General features: G+C 36.0%; 1 protein-coding gene across 6 annotated transcripts in view; it reads right to left on the reverse strand.

Annotated features, from left to right (window-relative positions):
* The window catches only part of LOC105327518 (GAS2-like protein 2A), a 24,655-nt gene extending 7,073 nt beyond the window's left edge, over nt 1-17,582 (reverse strand). Inside the window, exons 1-4 of one of the 6 annotated variants that reach the window (XM_066078749.1) lie at nt 17,208-17,582; nt 16,062-16,875; nt 3,316-3,423; nt 2,994-3,090 (exon numbers count right to left, since the gene is read on the reverse strand). In XM_066078749.1, coding sequence (XP_065934821.1) covers nt 2,994-3,090; nt 3,316-3,423; nt 16,062-16,673 — 817 coding nt within the window. In that variant the 5' untranslated portion in view covers nt 16,674-16,875; nt 17,208-17,582. Of the gene's footprint in view, nt 1-2,993; nt 3,091-3,315; nt 3,424-4,557; nt 4,826-7,424; nt 7,565-15,213; nt 15,235-16,061; nt 17,088-17,207 lie in introns of those variants that run through there. The other 5 variants (XM_066078751.1, XM_066078750.1, XM_066078753.1 and 2 more) reach the window with 5 other exon arrangements.
* Between the last annotated feature and the right edge of the window lie 743 nt (nt 17,583-18,325).

Raw genomic sequence — 18,325 nt, forward strand, 5'->3', positions numbered from 1 at the left:
TATATAATTCATAGTTAAGCTTTTGAAAACATTAACAAAACAGGGATGATATTTCAAATAAAAATTAAATACATATGTGAAACAGTGCATAGAAAGAATTTACATCTGCAAGATTTAATCAGATGTTTGAGGAGTGTATAAAATAAAATGTAAAAAAAATCATTCGAGCTGCATGTCCTGACATTAAACTCCAAGTTCAATGACTGTTTAAAATGTCTTGCTCAGATTTACGTGGTATGGTATTTTGGAATTTATCTACAGATCTTATTGAACTCAGTTCGGCACAAATCCAAATGGTTTTCTTTTACTTATCGGGTGATAATCATTGATAATCTCATTATAAAATCATTACTACAAGAGTGATTAATTGCGCAAGTATATTTATGAGCTTGGGAATTGAGTGGGACAAAATCTCGTTTGTTCATTCTTTTAAAATAAAAAAAACACACCTTACTTACCGATAAATTTCTCTTTTTTTGATTATAGTAAAGCGATTAGCTTCATAACAAACGTGTGCATTTATGTAGAGTCTATATATGTACATGTACCTAACAAAGAGGGATTTCAACGATTTCTAATAACGTCAAACGAAAGCAATAATCAACAGAAAGATACCATTTATCGATCGAATATCCAGGTAAATTCAAATTGATAACCAACGGAGGGGATTATCGCACCTGAATTTACTCTGGCTATCAAAATCCCCGCATTTGATTTAATTAAAACCCATTTACAAGCACTAGGATTGAAATTAGGCCAGTCAGCTGATTTGTGTATATTTCAATGTGAAGTATATTTCAATATGTTAATAGCGCTCTGACAGTAAATTGTTGGTCAGTGCTATTAAAATGATAGACTTATAAATGAATATATACAACCATCTTAAAAACTAAAGTATCGTTTCTTGGTGGCCATGGACCCCATAAATCCATAGCTAAAGTGGCCGAATAATCTCGTTAAACTGTATTGATTCAACACTCAAGACTTGATAAGAACACATCGATGTACCTACATGTACTCGATAACTATGTCTTTTGGTCTGTATACACATACTTATATATACCATTAACTGTCTCTTAAAACTTGCGCCAAGTGGGCTACATGTTATGAATTTTCAAAACGATTTACATCTTTGTATCTGGTGTCTGGACCCCCCCCCCCCCCAAACATTCTGAAAATTAAAATTTGTAAGCATATAATTATGAAATGTACTTAACGAGGCCGAGTACAGAACGAGTACGCACGCTTTCGCGCAGCGTTTCATTTGTATTGTGACGTCATCTTTTTGCTTGGTTGACGCCATGGCGCGATAGTTTCAACTGCAGATATTCAGCGAAATTTGTTGAAAATGGCTCGTTTAATGCGTAAAATTAATGTTATATTGTGGAATAAACATATCTGTTTCGAAGTATAAGCTATATTTGGGCTCGGGTCGAAAACGTGAAGAGGGTTCAGCAGGCCTAACCCTCTGTCACGTTTTCTTAACCCGCCTAAATATAGCTTAATTCATATATTTCAAGACAGTAACCATGTAATTTATATTAATGACCCTTAATATGTGATGTTATATATTTTTTTATTACTTAAATATGTCTGAATGCTTTAATAATACTATAAAGATCACCTTTTCCGCGTTTGTCAAATAAAAAATAGCCATTATCTGACAAATCTGGGAAATTTGGCATACAAAAATCAACCTTGATAAGACCCCTGGAACAAACCAGGAGGTAAAAGGTTTTTTTTATTTGACCATTTGATGCCTTTTAGCAGTAACTTTAATATGTAGAACAGAAAAAGAAATCCCTAGGGCAGAAGTTTTAAAAAATGTGCAAAATTGATACATTTCAAGCGAAATCCCATAGGGTCCTATGTTAAAGATTAACAAACTTTGAGATGACCCCCTAAACAAACGGTGTGGTAAATGTCTTATTTTTTAATCTTAAAATAATAATTATATCGGTAGAAATTCAGGTAAAAAATTTCATTAAAAAATCTAGGGCAGAACTAATTAGACCCGGCCTCGTTAATTTCGAACTTTTCAGTTTGAGAGTCTTGAAATAAGTACATGTCGACACAAAAACATCAGACACAAGATTTCTATCTTGTTTATTTGCACTTCCGAAGTCGCTTTCTTTTTAACTTGAAGTACTCCTTTTGATATGGAGTGTTTATATATTTTTCGATCCTTTTTGAGATGTAAATACAATTTCCATACATCCGGTCTCGCCCATGACGTCACAGTTAAATGGACCACTTTTTATAGGCCTGTTTTCACTTGGAATTGAGGTCGGATTATAGTTTAAAAAGAAAACGTTTAATCATCGAATTTGCTTCAATTGAATCAGATGTCATTGACAGATAGGACATTTATTTCTTAAAAGGACATGATTTTTTAAAAATTTGTGACGAAAGGTAAAAACATGTACACTATTTACAGAATATAATCAGGGAAGGACCTTTATTTATCTGTTTACGATCAACAATGATTCATAAATCTTTTTGATTTCTAAATACTAAGTTAAATATTTAAAAACAATATTGAATTTGAGGAAGGAGTGTCTTGTTAAAGAAGCAGGACTTATATGTAATTAATCACAAAACATGAAGAAATTATTTACACAGTGAAATTTTTTATTAGTTATTTTTTTAAAGGTAAAAAAAAACCCCAGTCATTATAATTGTTTTTTCATTGTTCATCCCAAATATATACATATAGTAACATAATCATCAAATCACAAATGCGGTGTTGAATTTAATGCACTTTGTGTGAATCCCAATTTGTTATGGTGAGTGGGTTCAGAGAGAGCAGTTTCACATTTTTGTTTAGTAGATTCTTCCAGATACATGTTCAATGCATATACACATATCGATGCATTAATGTAAATATTTCTTATTAAGTACTAGTATAGGTTTTTTGTGTTGAGGTAGAGTTTGTTCTTGATTGATAATATTGGTTTTTATGTTTGTAATTTAAAGTCCACAAAAATTCTCACCGGAAAATCCGCACCGACAGGGGTCATGTTTGTCCAGGTAATGTTCGAGGGTGTCCCAGCCTCCACCCACCCGGATCATCACGTGGTTACGTAATATCTAATAATAGAACAATAAAGTAATATAATATCGTTCAAATTCTGCTGATGTTTTAATTAAATCATTTGATCAGTTTATAAACACAATATAAGTTACAAAGAGCAAGTCTTTTTTTTTCGGTCGTCCAATATGTAAAGTAAATTGTTTTCGCTGAAGTAATCGGGACTGTGAGAAAAAGTAATTAAATCAGACAAAAGATTTTAAAAAAAAGGGTTGGTCACTCACCCGAACAAAGACCAGTGTCTGGGAGTCCCCGATCTTGTATTTTCCCTCCCCGACTTTGACGATGGGAAACTGTACAGGGCAAGTACATCGACCTGCCAGCCATTTCACCTAGAGAAAGAAATCAAAATGATTAACGATGTTAGTTTAGTATATACTTCATTACAAAGGCAAGCAGCAGCATTTTTAATGTAAAGGTGTCCTTTACAAAAATTAAATTACTGAGATTCAAATGGTCATGTACAGATTTTGATTCCCAATAAAAGGACAGAGGGATCAGACAAAAAGTGGAGGGGCCAATTGTCTTTGACGTTAAATACATTTTCTTTTAATGAAAAAATAAAAGGAAGTTGTTCTTTTTTTTCAAAGAGTGAAGGCGTCAGCCCCCTCCCCCAACTGCGAGACATGATCGATCAACTTGCACTCTGTAAGTGAGGAGTTGGAGTTATCTCTCTTTCAATGACGAATGAAGTGACATACTTATGCGTCGGTTATGACCCTTTGACGGACAATGACATTGGTCTATTTCATGACATATAGATTTAGAAGCTTTTCCAAATTCAAAAGAGCAATTACTATATCATTAGGTCGTTCCGAAATAACGATTTTTAGGCCATAGACGAATTGGTTTTTAATAATGGAAATATAGTATGTCATTGATGAAGTACGGCCAACCATTGATTAATTCGGTGAGTTTTCGGAAGTTCGTGAACTATGGCACAATATTTGAGCAAATTCAACAAATCTGCTGATTTAATGTTAAAGTAGTATTCCAAGTGTTGTATTTATTGTTGCACCAACAAAAAGCCCAAATAAAGATGCCTTCGGCTATTCAGTTTTATAAAAAATATTTGGTAATGTGACCTAGCAAAAATTGTTAAAGACATAATTGATTTTTTAAGAGCACCTATTCAGTCGGACAATAGGAACGTCTTAATTCCACGCCAAACCTTATATATAAGAACGATTATTGAAAGCTTACAATATTCGACACGACACAATTAAATGAGAACGCCTATCTGGTTTCACAATCTTTTCGGAAGCTTACACGACAGGGTGCGACTTCTTTTATGTATATTTTTTCTATCAAAGTATCACCGACTGAATTCAGTCAATCATTCACACATACACACACAAAAAGGAGAGAAAACCACTTATCACCAATTACTAGAATAAAGAAACCACAAAGAATTTAGAGTAACACAGGCTCTAAAATTCAACAACAAATCCTTCACATCAACTTACTTTATCATCCGTATCAGGATGAACTGGAATGCTCTCCAAGCGAGCATCGTCCAGTTTCTGGAGAACTCTGATGATGTCATCAACAGACGACAACTTAATAACCCCCGGTTCATGAGTATTTATTTCTGCACATTGCACATTTTCGGTTTTTGTTGTTAGAATTCCATTCTCTATTGAAACTGTTACTCCCATCACATTACACAACCTTTGGGATTAACTCTTAATCCACAACTTTTTGCTTTTTGCTAGATCTAAATATAAATCACAACACAAATCGCAAAAGAGACAAAATTTTCATCAGTCGATTTTCAAGTAAGAAAATGATTAGAATCCATTGTCACACCAAAGTGATTCAAATTTCCTCACAATTTTAAAACGACACGTATTGAAAACTCAGTAAAAACCAGAAAAAGGACACTTTTAGTAGAAAAAAGCAAAAAGCAGAATGGATAATGCACACGATATACGGTTCCAGAAAAAAAGTCAAAAGAAAAGAATAACCCAAAGCGGACCAAACATGGCCACTAATGGTGTGTCCCGTCAACAGAATGGCCCGGGAGGCTGTGGAATCGATGACTTAGAATTGTCAGGTAAATGTCTGGAATATTCATAATGGCTGTTTTATTTACCAGCGCCTTTCACTTTTCCGATTGCGATCGATTTTTGTTGTTGTTGCAAAAAACGTGTTACGACAAATTCCTTACCCTAAGACAAATGTTCATTGTTTAATATTTCACGGGGCGCTGCCCCTCTTCTCTGTTATATTAAGTAAATGTATATTCTATGAGGTTTAAACGGAAACCCGCAAAGCATTTCTGTTTATTATCCTTCTTTAAATATTTGATTCGAATTGTGTTTGCAACTACATACATAATATATGTAAAGAGATTTTCAAGTTCCTTTGTATTTGATTGAACTCCCCGTTAAGTATTTTCCCACACATTTTAGCTGATTAAACTTACGGTACATTCAAGAAAGAAAAAAAAAAGATTTAGGGATGCAATGTAAACGTTGGGTTAGTTGATCTAATATTCTAAAAAGAGTTCGATATGGAAATGAAGAGTGTTATTGTTGACACATCTCAAAGCAATGTCGACGAGTTCGATTGGATCTCTCATTGATTTATCTTGAAGTTTCAAAACCTGATAAGACTAATCCCAGTAAAGTCACTTCAACAATCCAAACCAAACCTCTGTTTGCGCCAGCAATCACCGCCATAGACCACTGATTTGGTCAGTGGGAGAGAGATCAAGATGGGCCACAAACCCCGGCTCTACACAAAAATAGGGACATCGATTTTGAATTGAAAATTGTTAGGAACGTCACAACATGACGCAAGAGCTTCCGCTGCATTTAATTAAAAATTGCTGCTAAGTCATTATCTGTCAATATATACGCGTAAACTATTACCTTGCCTTATTTCTAGTCATGTCCAGCTTACATTATATGCATACGCGGCTGATAAAGTAGATCTTCCGGAAGCCCCCCATTTGACAAGAAGATTATTTTTCGAACGCTTTGAAATAGTTTTGATGATCTTTTGAAGTTTTGTACTGGCTTTCATGCTGTGTTTGGAGATGTTCGTTCCATATTTCACACAAAAATGATATTCCGGGTTAAAAGAATTCGTGTTTACAGATAATAAATCATGATTTCTTGCCAAGAAAAACTCTGATTAGGTTCAAACAGATGCCAATATATTTTGTGAATTATACTTGACAATAAGTCGAAAAAGATGTCGAACATTCTTATTCAAAAACGAGATAAAGAAAAGCGTTAACAAGATTTCGCAAAGTTTGTATTTCAGGTTGTGTTATAGGTTCATGAAAGTGATATGCACCAGCCGCCATAAAAAGGGGGTCTACAACTCAAAAACGTTTCCATTGGTTCGTTTCTAATAATATAAAACTTTATTTGTCGTGACATAGCAGAATTTTGTTTTATCCTCGTCGATTGATTACTCAGCAGCTGTTTTACTAACATCATGAAAATTATAACTAATCAATTCTGTCGAAAGAAAGATTGTATTACGATCGCATGCTCATAAATAAACTTCTTTGCTGTTTGTGGGCATAAAAAAGCGTACATATTTTCTTAATTTACGAAAGAAAATGGCGTGCAATTTTTTACAATGGCGTTCGTATCATTTACGTGGTATGTTATCAAACACAGCCATCTCTTTTTTTCATTTCAAATTAAACGCGACGATGTTTTCAACAATTGCAAAGTTGTGTATACAAAACCATTATCTATAAACACATTCCCAAAAGTATGTACAAGGCATTCAGTTCACTCACTGGAACAGTCGATCCGGCATTCCATTTGTTGCCAACATTTATAGTATGTTACATGTTTATGGTGTAGTCGCATACCAAACGTGACATCATTTAAAAACATCAAAAAACAAATTCACGACGTTTGATGTGAATCGGCCCCCATATATCAGATTTGCTTCATACCTGTATGAATTTATGTATCAACATATTTCATCGTTAAATTCTACACCCGACCCTTTTAACGCAAGTTTGTGATCTAGTCACAGCGGTTATAATAGTACGATACCAAGTTCATTCATTTTGCCAAGAATGTCTTCTGATCTTCATTGTTATGGTCGTTAACATTTCTGACACCTATTGCCAAAAACACTACCACCTAACACTTGTCCTCAATGAGGAACGTCTGCGCGTCCAATAAATCAATCTAGAATATCGGCCCTTTAGGGATCTAGTTCCACCGTTATCTTGACACCCAAATTAACATAGGGGGCATCTGCCTGATCGGGGTCATTGGATGGAATAACCTGCCAGGATCTTGGGGCTACTTTCCCCTCCTTTCAATAAAAGAGCTCTCTACTCATACCAACCTACCTCTTCATCACAATCCCACCTCCAAGGACTTTCTAAATCCCTGGGATTGCTCTCTCCATCCCGCGTAATCCCATTGGATTCAATAGACTTGCTCTCCAAGACAACTGGCATTATGGGCCTTCAAGATGGACAATCACTTGAACAACTTGTTTATTTATGCTATTTTGAATCTTCAATTTTCAAGATATTTGCGACAACAAGATTTCATCAGTGGAATCCCTTAACAACCAAACATTAGCCGGACCGGAAGATAGATTTTTATATTTCTTCATCGTATCTCCAAGATCAAGATCGGAGGGTGCATGAAATATTACAATAAAACTTCATAGTCTTGGCAAGCAATACACAACCCTTTAGTGTTAACCATCAAAACTAGGTACAACCTAATCGCAATCAAAAATCTTAACTCGGGTGTATATATTGGGGTATAAAACAATGCCAATTATATAACAATATTGATGTCTTGCATGCAGACGTGAAGTTGTGCGCACGCTGTTGAGGGCACGCTTTATATGGATTTAATTAGTAGTTTAAACATTGATTAGGATCTTAGGCTGCCACAAGACGACATTCAGAATTATGAAAAATCGTTTGTCAAATGCCTTAAAAACAAAGAACAATGCACAAAAGTGCAAGTCGATTGACTTTCATCGCAGAGATTAAGGGTCTGCCACGGCGGAAAAAAATCGTATGATTATTCGATTAAAATCGACTTTGCTCTCTGAAAGAATAGACCCCAATATATATTACAAAAAGAGAAAAGATCCAAACAAAAGCAAAACTAGTTTGTGTCAATGCTAAATGCTTCCAGTTGCATCAGTGACATTTTATCAATAGTTAGGTTGCTTACTGGAATTGAAAATGCATAATTGAAATAAGGGAAAATGTTGATTTTGAAAGACATCACAATTGATTATCTATAATAGGATGTTTGCGTGGCACTGTTCAATTTCCATCGCCGTCCCTAGTGAAACTGACCAATATTGCTTACAGGAAATCAACGTGATGAAAGGGGGCACTAACGAACCATAAAATTGGTATACAGAGCAGCACCCAGACAGGGCATGAGTCAAGTGTATCAGAGAGATAAGGAGCAGGAGAAGAAAATAAAAAATTATCTATGTGTTCGTGCAAATTATGATTTATTTTTTTTCGGCCATTGCATAGCTCGGTTTTGACTAGCGTGTTCATAGAACAAATAGTCTTTGATGTGTTTGTTTTGGTGCAACATAACACGGTCCTGGCTGCGTCTTAACGACTAAAATTAATTTACGGAGTGCATATCTAATTTCGCGGTTCGGGCTAACAATAATTCAATTTGATACCCCCTATGTACCGAAATATTACACCGTGTCAAAGATGGAGTCATCACTTTTATTTTGGCGACAACAGAACTCAGGAAAGCAGACGACAATGATGCATCATGTGACAGTGTCTCCCGCTAAAATTGCGGACAACGTTTAGGGAATCCTAAGTAAGCGTCAGGGACGGTAATTTTGCGGCAAAACTGCAGTCCTATGGTTTTAATCAAAACAATTATGACAATGAGTTTTCCAAGACAAAGCACCAATCAAAACAATTATGACAATGAGTTTTCCAAGACAAAGCACCACCAGATGGTTCAGCCATCATTGTTCCCCGATGACGAGGAGCAAAAGATCAGTCTTAGCAGCCGTTTGTTAAAATCGTCTCCGTTTCTGGCATTACTGTTAATTATCCAGTTTTACGCTAATTGCTTGTTTCATGTTTTTTTTTTGGGTTAGTTTTCTGAACAAGCAGCAAACCAGGGCTGTGAGAGGTTTTTTAAAGCACGAAAGTCATGTTGCAAATGATTGGTTAAAAAAACCAAAAAAAAAACCAAACTGCTTTTAATCGAAAAAATAGCTGAGTTTCTTATTCTTTTGTTCATTTATCTATAATCTGAACTTTTGCACTTTGCTCTGATGGTTTTTACGAGCGTCAAGAGAACCAAAGAAAGAAACATACAGCATGCATTTTACATGTTCCTCACTTTGAGGTAAATCGTTCATTTCAGTAGTATAGTATTTTATTTGCATATTTTGTCTGTTTTGGGGCATTATTCGGGATAACCCTTTAATCATATCCCTAGGTAATATTAGAGAATAAACAATTATCTAGGGCTTTTTATAACGTTTAGAGGACATTAAAAGGCAATGATCGCAATTCCATACCAGGGTAACTTTGATCTTTTGGTCTTGGCATGCAAGTTGACAATAAAAACTCGTCAAACTAGAACTCCAAGAGCTAATGATAAAAACTAAGCTAGATTTAAATAGGGTTTTAATTACATAAAAAAAATTCCATATTCTCAAAATACAGTGCACCTGCTAATCATATGTATAATGTATATAGATCGCTAGATCACCGTATACTATAATCTAATGATTAATTTCAACGTCCCTGCTTTGTAATTGCCACCGTGTGCGTTAAATGTAAATTTGTCCACACAATTGTTAAAAACTTTTAGATTAGAATACCCCTATTTGACAATCACTTTTTTATAGAACTCAACAGGGTCCAAGGATGCATTTTATCACCTAAAAAAATATGGCGAATAAAAGTAAAGTTATAAAAGGGACCAAATAAAACTAAGTTTTTTCAATTGCATTTACTTTCATTCAAATTTTTAGACATATCCTGTATGTAACTGATTTCTAAAGGGTGAAATCCATATAGTTGTATACGTAAACATGGTTGCCAACTTTTTTTCAGTGGCATGTTTTGTTTTTTGTCTGAAAAAAAAACTCGCTCCTAGTGACAAATCTTCTTGTCAATTTTCTTTATATAACATCACTTTGGCAAACATGGAAAATCCCTTAAACAAAAGTAGATATACACAAAGTTAACTTTAAAACTCTTCACCAAGAACAAAGCAAACACCCAAAACAACAGCAAAAATAAGGGACTGAACAAATAATGGAAGACAAATTTCGTGAACAAAACTGTAGACTTCTTTGTTTCGTGTGCTTTTTAGAGGATAAAGATATTGCGTAAGGTACTTTGGAAAGCCAATTTAATGTATATAGAATCGATTTTCACTTCTTCGTTAACAAGATCGTTCCCAAAGATATGATATTTATTTAATTCTTATCTCACGAGTTCATTTTAAAACGAATTAGTGTACAGAACTCCTTCACAAATAATAAAAAATCTGGCAAACGTGTCTTTTACATCTTTTTTTTTTACCAGAACATTGATTTGCGATGCCATTCTAAACATAAAAATACAAATTTATCCATTGTGTATAAATATTGCTGAAAATACTGACACACTTTTGATGGCCTGCCAAGGTTCGCTGGAACTATTGATAACGACAAACTGTTTCATAGCACTGTGGTGGCAGGCAAACTACGCTTGAATAAAATAATCACAGTATAAACATATGTGTGGATAAAAATGATTCATATTTCGTACGAACTGATTATAAAAACACCCTTTGCCGAGACAAAAATGATTGATACAAAGATCTATTGGTCTTTATTGTAGTCAGTAGCAGACAACATCGAGATGCACATGTTTTCAGTGACATGACGAATACACTGCTACAGAAGAAATGTACAAGCACGAATTTTTGCTGCATGCAGCGGAAACGGTGCATCTATATTTCACGTAAAATGCAAAAAAAACCTTGGCAATCCGCCAATGTCTATAGGTTTGTGTTTTGGGTCACCTCAAGATTTTTACAGTTAATGAAAGAAGATGGATCGGTGTCAGACCACGGCTCCACCAACCGCAGAATCTGTCGATAGAGTAAATTCCAAAGATGTCCGAGGGGAAAATAACGACCTTAGTTACTAGGGACGCCTACTCGAGATCTATAAATGTGTCCGAGATAATCAGGGGACAGCGGTAGCGGAAATCAATAAGTTAGATATGTAGATACTCGGATATGTAAACGAGTGCCATTTACACCTGCTGCGATAAGTATCTGTAATACACGAACAACACCTGGATTCATTGTCACCTATCCTTGAAACTTGCCACCCATTCTGGCGTTACGAAAAAAAACCCCTATAAATGGCAACAGTTGAGATGACAATACATAAAAATATGTCATACAAGAGCGAGTATAATTGATTGTCAAACAATGTAATTTTATAGTTGTGTATTTCGTTGTTTTATTAACCGTGTAGGTTGAATTCCATGTTTGTGAGCAATCAAATTTACATATGAACTAAAATGAACGAAAAATTGATGGTCTTTGTTTGCCTTTCTTTCTCCAGACCACCTATCATACTAGCTGCAGGTCTGTAGCTCCCGGTCTACAAACCTGCAGCTACTATCATATACATACATGACTCCTGTAAAACGCTATTTTCCTCGTTTTCGGTGGGGGCGGGGGTTGGGTTAATGTTGACCCCCCCCCCCCCCCGAAAAAAAATCTCTTATGCAATGCTGTGCTGCACAAACTGTACAAAATTAGAGCAAGATCGTTTAGCGTGATATATATGTATCCCCATTGACCGTATGAATAAAATGTATTATAACAGGGCGTTGTTGTTTTTTATGTTCATCACATATCGCGCCTACCATCAAATGTCGTGTCAGACACACTGTAGAACATTGTAACCGTAAACCTAGCGCTACTACTACTACTGCATGTATAGTACACTTAGTGTCAAAATAAAGACTGTATAATAGCAGACGACTGAATGCTGTCTCCCCCACTCTCAAGACCTCTCCTATTCATCCTCTTTGATGTACTGCTGTATTGTAACGAACACTCATGGATAACAAATTGTGAAATGCTGAATTGTGACATATACATGTTCAATGTAACTGCTCGAGTACTGTAAGTCTGTTACATACGTAAACGTATGAGAAAAAAGGGGGAGAGAGGGAATAACATTATTGATTGATGAGCCATACATGTACAATGATAGGATGAATGAGATATTTGATGACTAGTCGCTGGATTACTACGGAAAATCGTTGCAAGGTCGCCCAAGAATGACGCGAAGTTGGAGAAGAAACTCATGTCTGTCTCTATCGCCTGCTGCTGAAAAGCGCGGCCAGATGTTTTTCAATATGCCGATTTTCCTTAATTTTCCGCCGTAACGGCTCTAATTTTACTCTTGCATTACGCATAATTTGCACAACAAATGAACTCGATAAAGACCGTGTGTATTTTTCTTTTGCAGCGGATAGAGACCGAGAGAAGCTATCAACGCAGTGTGCTGTATCAGGGAGACTGGCAATTAAGGTTGTTTGTTTGTGATCCGACATGCAGGAAAGTCTGCAAGTCACAGACACGACAAGCTAGATGCCTCAACGAAAAAACCCCCGAAAGGTTCTAGAACCTTTAACCGTCTGAACTAAATGGGGAGGAATGAAGTGGCGTGAATAATCTCCTTTTTCTCGCCTTAATGGACATGACAAAATGGTAACCAAACGAATAGTGAATGGGCTCTGGACAGGGAAGTAAAATCAAAGCAGAAGAAAGATGGTGCGTGATCTCAAAAGAGAGAGTGCGATGGGATAGAATGCACTCCATTTTGAGTTGAACTAGGACATATGTATATTACACTTTTTGAGAGTTTCACAACAAAAGAAAACTATCAGCCCTTTCGCGTACTTGAGAATTTGAAAGGCGATTGAAAAAGTCAAGACGACCTAAATGCTTTTAGCAAATAAAACACATCAAAGAGACATTTTTCAAAAGTTTGAAATGAATTGAAAAGATGTTTAAAGAAAATCCATTAAAATGATTAGAATGAGTCATATCCGCTAATATGTCATAGTAGTTGATATAGATTCCAATGAAAAGAGCAGGTTTAACATCGGTATATATATTTATATATATACACCACCTGTAATAACCTTTGTATGTGCAAAAACTTTATGAATATACATCATAATGCACATTCAGGCATTTAATCGGCAGATCAATAAAGTTTGCATTATCATGGAGCCATTTCTCTTCTATTGTTGTACAAAGAAAACGAAAGAATTAGGATTATTTGCTTTGACGGTTTCATTAAACCCAAAATATGCCCCGGAATAATAGCTTGTTTTGTTTTCTATCAAGGCGATCCGATTATATGGCCTTTGAGGACAAAGGACTTTTAGATCTACATTGTGTATTTCTCTCAATGAGAGACGAAATCCAAAGAAATAAAATACACCAAAAGAACAACTGACTTTATCCATTATCTTGCTGTCAGAAGAAAGAAATCCAAATACATGTACACACCTCAGCGGAATGAAAATTGTCTACTAATAGGTGAACCTGAAATTTGGTAAGGAAAAACAAATCCCGAATACAGTTGAGTAAACGAACTTTCAATGTTTCTGTGTAAACATTTTGGCATGGGGATCCTTGAAGTACAAATCCTAATTTTCCTGTAAACATTTATGAAGAGATTGTGTTTTCTGCTACCAGTAGTTGATATAAGGGTGACAAGGAGAGAAATCTTTGTCTTTTCTTTGTATGGAATAATATTAACAGGGGGATTTATCGGACGATAACAGTAGCATGACCTTACACACACACAGAGAAATAAGGCATAATATAATGTTATCGAACATCCGGAAATAGTAGGGGCCATGTGTCAACGAAACGAAAAGCCATTTATCATTATAGGGGCGGATCTAAGGACTAATATTATAAATTATAGTACCCATGTCAGTTTAATATAGAACCATTTTAACAAGAGCTTGGACTTGGGTAGTTGAGTCAAACGGCAATTTGACGTAGGCCTTTCTATTTCAATGTACGCCACTCAGTCATGGCTTTTTGAAATCAACACGATTTGTCTGGCTTTTGGGCGAAGACTACGCAATCGGTGTACATTTCGCTTGAAAAGAGCGTCATTTCAACTCGTTTTGACGCAATAAATAGATCGTTCATCCTACTGAAAGTCCAAGGTCTTGTTAAAATGGTTCTAAGTACATGTACAGCATATGACATGTAAATATATGAACTGTGTAAACGTGTAAAACTTATTTGCATAATACTAACTTATAAAGGACGAGCATGTTTCTGAAATCATTAGGCGGATCTTGGGTTTACTAGTTACGTCATGTGTCTTCCGACATTTCACATAGCAGATTCAGAAATAACAGGTGTTTAGGAATGTGACAGCAATTATCGTGTTAATGTGACACGACAATAAACAACTCTTAATTGCTAATTAGGCATGATGTGAAATATTAAAATATGTGTTTTGATTAATAGGCATATTCATGGGTCAGTTTAAATTTCAAATATATTTAAACATGATAATAAACTTTAAATGTAAATAATGAAATCTGACAGTTTAAATCCTCGTGTTAAATCCCTATTCTACAGAACGTTTTATAGTTTGCCAATTACCACCTACAGTTAATTGAATATTAACACAGATTATCCAAACTTAAGGTCAGAATTAGGCTCAAGATAAAGACCTAATTAATCTTTATTCTGACTGAAAGATAATACTTTCCCTCTAACATACTAAAAGATTGTAGAACTTGTCCGTGCATATATATAGTTTTTGGGAAAATGGTCCCCATAAGAAATGGAGCAAATACGCCACCATATTCGTAAAGAAAGAACTCAAAACTGGCAAAACTTCAAAAGCGACAAGAAGGATTGAAAAGTCGCTTGGCATTGTAAATTATATAGAGCCATAAAAAGCTTTATAAAAGGGGTAACGTGCGCATTCAATTTGATTAAACAGGGGGTAATAGATAGGGGTTAAAACCTTCCAAAATGCGCCATCAACTGCCAAGTGGGGGCCCAACTGTTTTTTGTTCTATCGTGTTCAGGTATGAAATGGATGTATACCTGTTATAATATGCTGCTGTTTAGCATACGAAATGGCCCTCATAACACACGGGTTTTTTTTCTTCACAAGTAGCCTGCATCTATATACGTATGTAATTGTCAGGCCTGTCAGCGATTCCCTTTCCTCTATTCCTCATCATACAAAAAAAGACAGACCACTTTGAGACCAACTACACATGTCCCAAATTGCATAACGACGTCAAATTCCAGACCACTCAATATCTATATCTTGCACCACTCTCATTAATTTCACGGTGACACTGGTGGGACAAATTTTGCATTTGTTGTCTTATCTCTTCTTTTTTCATTACAATTTTGAAAAGAGCAATGTTATGTAAACACAGCCAGTAAAAAAAAGATATCATTTTCCAGCAATTAACTCGTACAGGAAACTCATGTGAGAGGTTCTTTACGAACAGTAGCTTAAAAAGAGTGTTTTACATACAGGAGAGACAGAGAAAGAGAAATCCTCCTGACGTATTTCTTTCTTTTAAGATTCTCGTTTCAAGTAGCGAATTTACAACACGAGCTGTTTAGACGCCTCATTTCTTACACGAATCTACCTTTGTCAGGGGTTAATTTAGCAGTAGCAACCATTACAATATTAATCTGATCAAAAACTCTTTTAACGTTATCTGATTTAATGTACATCAAAATGAAATTTTCCGGTAAATTAAGCACGGACCTCATTGTAGTGGACACTATTTAACGAACCACTAATGTATGCTGCCCCTAGGGGACACATAATAAATAAGGTGTTTCCCAAAACAGATACCGTGTGACCTGATTTCGAAAAAAATGCAAACATACAGTAAAAACAATTGCACTGACTGTGCTATTTGACTTACCATTTCATCCAATGATTTGATGTCACACGTTATGATCTGGGGTGGGGGTTCCCCTGATTCTATTTCAGCGTCAATTTCTTCCTCCATCTGGACCAAAGTTGGAGCCAGCATGCCCAGTTTGGCGCCAATCCTGGCAATCTCCAGCAGACACAACACGACACTTTTCTCATTTTTCCGAAGCACCAGATCGTCCGTTTCGAACGACAAGACGTCTGGGATGCCCAAATCTTTGGTCCAAGTGATGAAGTTTGATATGTTGTCCCGAGCATGGAACGTCTGGGGCTTCACCTCCTTCCGATATGGAACCTCATACAGGGGAATCTCCAGACGCCGGACAAAGTTGGACTGGATGACAGCCAGTCTCCCCAGCTGGCGCTGTTCATCTGCGTACCCTTTCACCTTATTGGCATGCTCGCACAGAATCACCCCCGTCTCCAAAATTTCGAAGAAGTTGTCGACAGTGATATCCAGTTGGTAAAGACACATGAACCATTCGGCTAGGTCCTCCTTCATGGCGTATAGATACTCGTCGTTGGACTTGTACGCCACAAGGGACTTCAGTTGGAGCACTAGCAGCGTGTTGCTAGGACCTGTGGTTCCCGGAGATTCCATCGTTATCCACGCACACACGCAATTCCCAATGGAAAATAAAATCACATTCTCACTTCCAGGAAAAAATAAAAAAGCACAACCCCCAGAAAAAAAAAAATAAAAAAATAATATATCCCCTCCTAGGGGTCGTCTGGTAGACGCTTTCTTCGTTACATTATTCTCACAGCACTCCGTTTAAAACCTTCCGTCAGTCGGCTTGTCACTGGCAAAATAAAAGCCTGTAATAATCTAAGGTTGTAGCGATCATGCATGAATTATCATGAGTAATAATTTTCTAACCCGCCATATCAGTTTAAACCCACGGTCAAAGATTATTATACTTTAGCATACAAAACGCGACAAAATCCCCAGTACCGACCCAGTGTATGTAGATTCCGTCGGTATCCACGTACGCTAGTATACTAGTAAATACTTCAACTGTCCCCAGATAATACACGCTCATGCTTGAACGTCCACCTTAAGGCGGATCAAGGCGCGTTGAATATCAAGGAGAAGACCTTTAAAAAGTGATAGTGAAAATCTTCACGTACTTACCTCCATGATCATGAAAAGGATGTCGTAAATTCACGGCACACATTTCCGTTTACAAAATCCCTGTTAGAGAAGATGACCGAACGTGTGAATGAAAAATCCCAACCGCCATTCGCCAGAACCAGACATGCTATCAGTCGATATTCCCATGTTCAGATACAGATTATTTATCTTATGCAAGTTCGAAAAAAAGATCGATATTAAGTGTACGCCAAAGTAAATAGTCGAAAATCTGAGTGAAAAAGGTCCCGTGTTTTTGCCTTTTTCTCCCACAGCACTATAAACATATGTTTTTATCACCCCCCTAATCTCCAAACGCTGTACGCCATCTGCCAGCACACTCACAACCGTACTGTTTAGAAGAGCGTCAATTTCAGGCTTCTACTACTCACTCGAGGCTAAAAATAGATTTTAAATAACGTTTATGCATTGGCAGATTTTTTTTTTTCAATTCAAGATTAATAAAAAAAAATCTTGTATTTCTGTGGAATCCTCACATTTCATAGCGTGCAGATCTCGATTCACAAGATCAACATTAAATCAGTACATTATAATCGTAAGTTAGCGCTTCTATCAAGAAAAATTAAAAAAAACCCGTAAAATATTTTACCTGAATGTTAAATCTTCGAGCCTTGGGCTTTATCTCACTTTAATGGGATGGTAATGTTCATTTAATGACTCGAGACCAATGGTACTCCATTGCTCAACCTTACTTCCCTCCAATTCAACACTTAGCGCATTATTCACAAAACTCGAATAAAAGAAATTTTCAAAGAAAGATAAGATTTCGAAACCAAACAGGAATTTGTCAAAAACTTTTTTCATCATTAAAACTAAAAGTACATACGAAATTGATTTCATGATTAATATGGTAATAATTTCAGAGAATATTTAAGTAGAGCTACACGGATATGGGGGTATCAAGTGTGTATGTAAATTGTACATGTAATTTTCACTTCCTGGATATTGTGGGAGAGAGGTACAACAAGAGTTCTATGATAACATTACGTAAAAACATGGTATGCTGTTTCCTGAATAAACTCTCAGAATTAGGACAATTTGTATACAATGGGGTTTTTTATACCCAAAATCGTGCCGTTTTTAACGCTGTCAGAGTAAGC

Source organism: Magallana gigas, chromosome 3 (assembly GCF_963853765.1).
Source record: "Magallana gigas chromosome 3, xbMagGiga1.1, whole genome shotgun sequence".
NCBI lineage: Eukaryota > Metazoa > Mollusca > Bivalvia > Ostreida > Ostreidae > Magallana > Magallana gigas.